General features: G+C 35.6%; 1 protein-coding gene across 1 annotated transcript; it reads right to left on the bottom strand.

The window, feature by feature from the left end:
• Nucleotides 2,874-8,652, bottom strand: LOC109227037 (GDP-mannose transporter GONST2-like). Its single transcript, XM_019392030.1, has 10 exons — nucleotides 8,049-8,652; nucleotides 7,254-7,459; nucleotides 5,915-6,098; nucleotides 5,520-5,659; nucleotides 5,299-5,428; nucleotides 4,731-4,829; nucleotides 4,376-4,530; nucleotides 4,086-4,202; nucleotides 3,590-3,687; nucleotides 2,874-3,492 (listed from the first exon to the last, which is right to left on the bottom strand). Exons 2-10 carry the CDS (start codon nucleotides 7,448-7,450, stop codon nucleotides 3,449-3,451), a joined length of 1,164 nt encoding a protein of 387 aa, XP_019247575.1. The 5' UTR covers nucleotides 7,451-7,459; nucleotides 8,049-8,652; the 3' UTR covers nucleotides 2,874-3,448.

Genomic DNA, 10,036 nt, shown 5'->3' with positions numbered 1-10,036 from the left:
ACATGAGCTACAGGATGTTCCACTTTTATCCCAATTGATAAGCAATAATCATTAAAAACTTAATTGGATTATCGGGGAATTGCGCCCGTAATCGAATTATTTGTGCCATTAATTTTGCAAACGCGAGGTTGCGAGATGACAATAGGCACATATGAGACCATCTAGAGGATGCATCTATTAAGACCATAAAATATCTAAACGACCCACTAGGTGGGTGAATAGGTCCACAAATGTCCTCTTGTATACGTTCCAAAAACGCAGGGGACTCAATCCCGACATTTGTTGGTGATGGTCTAATAATTAACTTGCCTTGATAACAAAAAGTGCAAGAAAATTCATTATTTAAAAGAATCTTTAAATTCTTTAATGGATGCACATTTGAGTTTTCTATAATTCGTCTCATCATAATTGATCCAGGGTGTCCCAATCAATCATGCCAAAATACAAAAGTATTAGAATCAGTAACCTATTGGTTTACAATAGAATGTGCCTCAATTGCACTAATTCTTGTCCAATACAGGCCACAAGATAAAGATGAAAATTTCTCAATTACCCTTTTCTGGCCAGAGACATTCTTGGTAATGATGAGATATTCAAAATTATTCTCATCTATTGTCTCAATATGATATCCATTTCGGCGGATATCTTTAAAACTCAACAAGTTCCTCTTGGGCTTGGAGGGAACATTGCATTCTCTATGATAAGTATTGTTCCCTTAGGCAGAGTTATAGTAACTCTTCCAGAGCCTTCAATAAATTTACTACTACCAGAAATTGTTGTAACATCTGCCTTACACATACTTAAATGAGAGAAATATTTCTTTTCTTTGAGTATTGTATGTGTCGTACATGAATCAACTAAACAAATATTTTTACAATTGAACTTTGATCCAAGTTTGCTTTGAGAGATATCCATGTTTGCTTCACATGGTTTGATATACAAAAGTAATATACAAATAAACATTAATATTTTCAAAGAAAAGGGAGAGGAAACAAAGTAAAGTCTAAATTGCTCGCGAATGAACAAAAGAAATATACATGCATGACATGCGATTAATATATGATCTTAGATTCATAAATCATGAGAGCTTAAATAAAATGGTAATCCTAATGTAAGGAGCAATTATGATTTCTCTGTATCACACAAAGGTTATGGTATTCTCATTCTTCTAATGTAAAATAACAATTATTTACAGAAAATACAAAAAGAAGGTTTCAGTACTGTATATTCCAATAACAAAGGCATATTGAAAGTCGTTCCCCGGTCTGATGTTCAGGAAAAAAATCAATCTCACTTAGTTCAACTCCAGTAACTATATTTTGTTTTCATAACACAACGTTACTTTAATAAAGAATATGTTAATCTTTGAAAACTAAGCAAACCATAACATTGTTTAAAACGAATACTAGAACTATCTTTAATCAAAATGAGCTAACACTATTTTATAAAATAAATAATACTAATGACTACTACTCATGTAAAGAACTATGTTTACATGATGTTTATTCACTAGCTACTAAGAATAGGCGAAAAATAAAAATTAAACTACTCAATTATCTTTAGCCACAAATCCATCACCGATCAAGTGGTCTATTTTTTCATCAGGGCGCTCAAAGTCTGCCACATCTAAGTGGGTGATGTCAAATTCATTGTCATAGACAAAATTAGCTTCAGGGCCTTTATTCTTTAGAAATGATTGATAAAGCTCAACCAAATGTCTTGGTGTACGACAAATATTTTCCCAATGCCCTTTTCCACCGCAACGATAACATTCAGTTTCTGAACCATTTGCCTTTGGCTTCTTATCTTTCCCTTTCCACTTTTGGTGGTTATTTTTCTTTGGGGGGTGATTAACACCAGGAGAATTTCTTCCTTGTCTACGGCCACGGCCACAACCACGACCACGAATAGGGCCACGGCCTATTCCACGCTTAGCATAATGGGAATACACCACATCCACTTCTGGCAATGGTGTAGACCCAGTGGGTCGATTTTCGTGATTTCTCATGAGCAAGTCATTGTTTCGTTCAGCCACAAGGAGAAGAGAAATCAACTCAGAGTACTTCTTGAAACATTTCTCTCTGTACTACTGTTGCAGGACCATATTGGAGGCATGAAACGTTGTAAACGTTTTTTCAAGCATATCATAGTGAGTGATAGTATCTCCATAAGTTTCAATTTAGAAGTAATTCTGAACATCGCAGAATTATATTCAGAAACAGACTTAAAGTCTTGGAGCCTCAGATGAGTCCAATCATATCGTGCTTGTGGTTGTGGAAGAGTTACCAACTTTAAGTTGTCATATCTTTCCTTTAAGTCATTCCACAAAACAAGTGGATCTTTGACTGTGAGATATTCTATTTTCAACCCTTCATCAAGGTGATGGCGCAAGAAAATCAAGGCCTTAGCGCAGTCTTGGGTGGATGCTTTATTTTTGTCTTTAATGGCGTCTCCAAGACTCATTGCATCTAAATGGATTTCAGCATCCAACACCCATGTCATATAGTTCTTGCTCGAAATTTCAAGGGCAACGAACTTTCTTTTCATAATGTCAGTCATAATTAAAAAGAGGAGGAAAGTTATACCTTAATCTTCTCAAAGAGCTTCTTGAGACGGTAGAGTCTCGTGCTGATAACGTGTAATAAACAATAAAAGTGGAAGAACAATATTGCAGAGAATGAGTAATTCTTATTGAATTTTTGGAATGATTTACAATGAGGTAAGACCCCTCTATTTATAGAGAAAAAATGACTTAGCCACAAAGTAAAACTCTCAAAAAGATAGAGATTCATTCTAATTACAATTCTATTCGTAACAACAATAGTGTTTATGTATTACTTGGAGTAGTGATATAAAGTAAATAGTCAATATTGTGGAGAGAAAAAAATGGCTTTCGCTCAAAACGTTGAGTCATTTTTTGTTCTTTTGGTAATCTGAAAACCGAACTCTATGAAAATACATTATTCTCTAGAACATTTTTGCTGCCATTCGAGCATTTGAGCAACATAACCTACCATTCGACAAAAATCAAACTACTCGAAGTGATATTATCATAATATCTTCACCAAATCCATAGGGAATTCTTTTATCCCTTTCTACAGTGTATGTAGTTATATATGCATCTTTTTGTAGTTTGACCTTATTCCAGAAAAAGAAAAAGTTTTTCAGATGACTGAATTGAATAACTACTGCTCACAAAAACCAAAATTGATAGATGCTTCATTTCCCCTGGAATGAGCATCTGACGACCAAATAAATAGGAGTAACTAAATATGGTATCTTGCTCTCGGCTCCTACTACTGCTTACACTGACTTGTATAGGGGAAGGAACTCCTTGTGTGATTCTGTTGGAGTTTTAGAGTTTTTATTGATAGTCAATCTGTATATGCACGCTATTTCAGTTTCCAAGCGGCAGATCGCCTATCTCGGACCCGAGTGTAGCATGGTGTCAAGACATCTTGGCCCTGGCAAAAAGTACTCCAGCAAGTAGACCTGAAAGCAATGGCAGATTTCAGTTAGGTGAAATAAGTAAATACTGAAGAGAATTACATTAAATCTTCAAGAATATAATCTGTATAGTTCACATTACCGAAAAGTATGCTGAATAAATTGGGAACACTGAGAGGAACCTTGAACACCAAAAGGCCAGCAATAGAAATGGGAATCTTGTTTAAGGAACCTACAAGACTATGAAGCGGAGAAAAGAGTATAGGATTAAATGACTAATCATGAAGCAATTTGAACTTATACTTCCTTTCAAGTAGACTATAAACTTCAATTTTTAATAAATAAATAAAAAAAGGTCACATTCAGGTAGCTTTCTTTCATTTTTCCTTCTCCCCAGTATAATCTTGTTTAACTATTACCGGCAAAGATTTATAGCAGACTTAAATAATAATCCAGCAAATAGTTCTAGAATATAGGAACAAATTGCATGTCAAATATCTATCGAGAACCAACTCCATGCCAAAGTGATAAGGTTCCATATCTTTATCGTCAACAAGTTAGCAGATCACGTAAACCAAGCAAATACTAAGTAGTTCATGATGCAGCTCCCCAAGAAATGTCAAGCCAGTATGAATCACCTGTAAGTGGTTGGACCAGTTTGTTTCAAAAACCACATAGATGTGAAGCTAATGGCTAGCCCAAGCAATCCACTGGCTGTTGCAGCAACCCAGAACATTGGAATCTTAATTACATCCCTGCAATTGAAAAAAAAAAAAAAAATTGAAACTGCAATATTCATTTGGTACTCCTAAGTGAAGGACTAAAAAGAAAAAGAAGAGACTGCTGGGCTGCTAAAAAATGTAATATTATATTCCATTAGCAGAAGGACAAACGTCTCATGAAATAGTAACAAAGATAAAGCACGTACGCATTAATTACATAATTCCATTCATCAAACAGGAAGATCAAGCCGATAGCAAAAGGTATGGATATCCCATTGTTCAGTAACACCATTGAAACTTCGTTAAGCGATCCAGATTTTGTAAATTGCTTTGCTCTATCCATGACATGTCGCAGTGTGAGCTGTTGAAAATTGATGCCCAATGGAAACAAACAGATTAGGGAAATGAAAACATATATTTTGAAGTTTGACTTGTTATATTAGTCAAAGTCTAATTTTTGTTGCTTTCTTATAATTGAAAGAAGTCAAGAGCAAATTTCCTTGCACGGTCTTGGTACAAGCAATCAAGGATGAAGAACAGAGTAAAGCAGAAAGTACATACTGAGTAGCCTGCAGTGAGAATGCAATTAACTGATTGCCAAGCATAACCCGTCCCGTCGAATGAGAGGTCTGTTATGCCTCCAGATATAGCAGAGATAATCTGAAAGCAAGAAGATAGTAGCATCAATGAAGAAACTGCCAATAAATTGTTCTTTTTCCCTATGCCAGAGTGGGACCAGGGGTGGGGAGGGGAAAGCGGAAAGTAGTTCATATACAACAAAATTTAATTATTATTCAGCGAGTGGGAAGCCCAGATGGAGTTCTATTTTGGCCTTAACTAAAATTAAGGAGAACTGGGACAGTGAAATCAAATTTTGTTGGCTCTAAATTATATCTTACTACTGTACATATCTTAACACAGAAAAAATATGAGGTCTATGCAACTGTCATCTAATTAAAATCAGGAAACAGATGCTTAGTAGGACTACTGTGTAATGTTATCCCGTGATCTGATATGGACTGTGATGACTGGATATACAGCATAAGAATTACAAAGACGATTTTCCTTGAGGATGATGTGATCTCTGACAACTAAACTTACATTGCATGCCTGAACAACACTAACATACCATAAGAAACATGGCAGTCCACACTTTCTGATTCTGTCGCTTCCCAAAAATATATAACTCTCCAGTTGCTGTTAAAATATTTGTCACATTCTTCAGAATTGTCACCATTGCAATATTTATGTATTTCAAACTGAAAAGGTGCACAAGTAATGTCATTGGCATAATGATGTAGAGCTAATCATTCCTAAGTCAATGGTGAGTATAGACATGTCAGAAATTACCTATACATGCCTGAAACAAGCATGCCAATGAAGATCAAATTCACGGGGATCCAAACTTTAATGAGCTTCCAATTAAGCTTCTCCACAGTAACTGCTCCAGAGCAACCCAGTATACAAACTATAAGAGTACTGATAAGGTTCTGAGAGAAGTAGGAGTAGAATTAGTTTCATAAGATAACATCTGTAAACTGCAAGTTCCAGGTACTAGGGAAGCAGTGTCACAAAATCAAGGTTGAAAAAGGATGTTGGACATGCAAATGAATGAACAAAAAGTTTCCAATTGGAGATCAAAATGGCAATGATATAACATGCATAATAGCTAACCTTAAGCATTAATGTGCCTCATCTTGTTATTCCTAAGGATGGAAAGATGGTCAACCGTAAGTAGAGAATACCTGGTAGAACATCAACGAGATACCAGCATTGAAAGAATAACTTGAAAGGACAATTTTATTCAGCAGGATCATGCAACAAGAAGAAAGGCAATATGCAGTTCCAGACAAAAGAGGGCCAGATTTTCTTCCAGGTCCATGTTCCCTTTTTTCTTCGCTATCCACTGCTTGATTGCTTTTGGAAAACCTGTGAGATGTGAGAATAGGTTAATTGCAAAAATCGTTTGGTTATCACTTCTCAGAAAAATATCAGACCCTCGCCCTGTGTCCAGGAAAACGGCAAATAGCTATGGATCTAACTTGAGAGCAATTCTGAAAAATATGCCAAAGCTTATGCATCCACAATACTTCCGTGTATTTAAACGGTACCTAAACAGTATGATGCTAAGTTGAACAATAGTCGCTTGCAAATAGCTATCAAACAAGTACCCATTAGTTGATATTTAACTAACTCAAAGTGACCTATTTTTAAGGCAAGGAGAAGACTGCATCTATTATTCAAGAAATGAACAGTAATATCCATGAAAGCAAAATAAGACAGTGGGAAAGTCAAATTGAAGAATGTACGAGGCATGCTAGTCATTCAGCTTGAAGGCACTGAGATAAGTTTCCAGGAAAAAAAACTAGACATAAATAAAATAGGAAGTGATGGAAAAGATAAAACTTCAAAAGAGAGCTCCTAAGTTTAATTATGCTTTATCGGTACAACCCCTCCCCCAGGGACGGAGGCACATGGTACAAAGAGGTGTCATCCAACACCGCTTCATCGAAAAGAATAATTAATATGTATGTGTGAATAATTTGCAAACCTATGTATTTTAGTTAAATATAAGTGAATGACACCACTTAACATCATAGACGTTGTTGGCGCGTTGGTATAGTGCTCCAATTTCTGTTGAGAGGTCAAGGGATCGAATCCTAAAGTCACGCTTGGTTTTTCAGTTTTGCACTTTCTTTTTGAAAAATGTTAGACAACAAGGATTGAAACTCCCAACTCCTCGCCCAAAATGTAACACTGAACGGCTTGAGCTGGTTTCTTTGCATTCTAAATTTCTAATCTATTGACGACAAATAATTTGTTATTCTGGGAATTGGATTATTCAAGCAACCCGTAAACTCTAATTTTGGAAAAAACTCATCGAGGAGAATAGTAGTAGTGTATTTGAATTTTTTTCAAAATATGATGTCATTGCAGTGATTTATTCATTTATTTACTTTTTAAATATCGATACCACTTAGAAAAAATCCTGTGTACGCCCCTGCCCTCCCCCTTCCCTAAGAAAGATGAAGAAAAAAAGAAAAATGGGGAGAATTCTGGTAAGATAGTAGAGCTGCACAACACCTGTCACTAGCTACTCTTCGTTCTGCAGCAATTGATATCTTCCCAGCGGACCATACCCCTTGCCTACGAAATCCATCAAGTAGTTTGTGTACCACATTTAGTCTTTTGGCAAATGCTACCTGTCCATTTACAGATATATGACCTGGCTCCTCACTGTCATCACAGATAATTGATTCCAACTTAACCGCAGAGGACATTGAATTAACCTAAGAAAGAAGACAAGGAAACAATTTCAACTTTGATACATAAATGTCTAATATGAACAGAAAGAGCTCTGGAGAGCATAGACAACAATTAAAATTTATCACCAGCCTGCAATACCAATCCAAGTACTTATAAGTTATAAGTGCAACTAATTGTATAAAAATGTATATTTGAATAAGATAGAATGCTAATATTGATGTCTATGCTACAATGAAAGTAACTCTTAGCATCATAATCTGAATTTGGTTAACTGCCAGCCTATGGGAAACTGCGCATTCGATCAATAAATCAACTACCCTCAATCCCAAATTAGATGGCATTGGCTATAAAAATTCTTTGTGTCCATCTATTCAGGTCAATTTTGGTCCGATACTAATAATTTATCCTTTAATGTAAAACTAGGGGTGATTTGGATAATATCAGATGCGATCATTGCAAAGTTACCTGAGATAATTAGCTCTAATATTTATGCCTCAAATCATCTTTAGATGTAAAAGTAAACCGCTGAAACGAGATTAAGCTAAAGGTTTTTTTTTTATATTTCCTTTTAGTAAATAAAACATGAGAATATAAAACACTGAAAAAGCATACCAATAAATCTTCAGAAACTTCCAGATTCCAATCAAGAACTCAAAATCTTTCAATGCCCAGAAAATATTTTCCCAATCTCAGCCACTACATATAGGAGCAAAAGCTAAAAATACCCTGTTTGACAATAAATTAAGCAATCCCAAAATCGTTCCTTGGGTTTCCGTACAATAGTGCAAGCAGCTAGGTACAGCAAAAGAGCTCACGAAAAAGACGTGAGAACACAAATAGAGAGCTTTTTGAAGAGTACGCAAAGCAAATGGAAAGCGTGAATCTGAGAAAACCATAAAAATTGTAAGAGAAAACATGGCCAGTGGAAAAAATAAAGATATTTTAATAAGGGCAATTAATGGAGGATGAAGGAGAGATGAATTAAGCGGGATTCCAGGAGAAGAAGAGGCAGTTGAATTTAGGTTTATAGGGAACTGAAATCGCGGCAAATGCTTCACCATTTTAGTCAAAATTGTGTGTAATAAAGTAATGTTTTGTTGTGCCTTTGAGCTCTATTTTTCTTCAACAACAATTAATACTCTCTACTGGAGAATTCCACTGTGGAAACACGTATCCGTGGGGAGGGTTGAAAGTTCAAATCCCAAACTGAGGTTTCTGGGAGGAGAAGATGGCGGGTTTTGCACATGTTCAAATGATGGGTAATTCAGTGGGCTGGATTATACGTACTGGTCCATTGTTAGTTTTGGGCCGAAGGCTACTAGCAGGGCATTTGCATTTATACTCGCTTTTTGTGTCACATTTTAACTTGTGTCCGCTTTGTAAAAAAAATTGCAAGCGTACCCGCTTTTTCGCATAACTTCAGCATACAAGGCTGAAGTAGCAAAGTCAATCGCGCAAAACTTCAGCATTCTAGTAGCTGGGCCTGAAGAAGTTTTTGTGTTGCAACTGGGAAACTTCAGCTCTAGAGCTGAAGTTTTTTTACCACCTATTAATATTACATACTAGAGCTGAAGTTTCCAGTTACAACACAAAAACTTCAGCTCTAGAGAGCTAAAGTTTTTGTGTTGTAACTGGGAAACTTCATCTCTGAAGTTTTTTTTACCACCTATTAATATTATATACTAGAGCTGAAGTTTCCAGTTACAACACAAAAACTTCAGCTGAAACTTCAGCTCTAGAGCTGAAGTTTTTTTACCACCTATTAATATTACATACTAGAGCTAAAGTTTTTGTGTTGTAACTGAAAAACTTTGTAACTTAGAAACTTCAGCTCTAGAGCAGTTTCTATCTAGCTACAATTTCCTCGTTCTTTTTATGGTTAATTATCGTGGCTGCAAGTCTGGTCGAAAGTTTCACAATATTCTGAAGGAAAACTAACCAACTTTTTATGGTTAGTTATCGTGGCTGCAAGTCATGTCTTGCATTGCCACAACGTAAATAGAGCTGAAGTTTTCATGTGAATATGAGTTTATCCACAGTTAGTGGCTGCTCAAGTATCTGATATTTCCATGTTTGATAATACGCACCAGTTATCGAAAACAAAGGAAGCAACGGAACTGGATTTGCATTCACGGCTAGTATCGGGTTTGGCTAAGAAGAAGAAAGAAGAAGAAGGAGGAAGAGGAGAAAGTGGCTGAAGTTATTTAAAAAGTGGGTACAAATTAAAAGTTTTTAAAAAAATTGGTATAAGTTAAATGGGGGCGACCAAATAGGGCGCCCCGATCAATTTTTACGCGACTAGCAGGCTTCTGGATTACACAAAATCATTTCATTTTAGGACTTTTTCATATATATACGAGATTTTAAACTTAGCTACTCGGTTTTGTTTAAGTTTTCATATTTATAGAAAGTAACTAAAGCTTTTTTACAAAATATATACAAATTCGGTCAAAAATACAATTTATCTACAACTTAAATATACATTTTGTGTACAGAATCCGGCCAAAAACAACAATTTACATACAATCTATATACGACTAATATACAATTATGTAAGTTGGAGATATTTTGTATACCGTTTCTATACTCGACAAAAAAAA

This window comes from Nicotiana attenuata, chromosome 6 (assembly GCF_001879085.1).
Source record: "Nicotiana attenuata strain UT chromosome 6, NIATTr2, whole genome shotgun sequence".
Classification (NCBI taxonomy): Eukaryota; Viridiplantae; Streptophyta; class Magnoliopsida; order Solanales; family Solanaceae; genus Nicotiana; species Nicotiana attenuata.
Note: the sequence above shows the minus strand (reverse complement) of the source record. Positions and strands in the feature narration are given on the sequence as shown.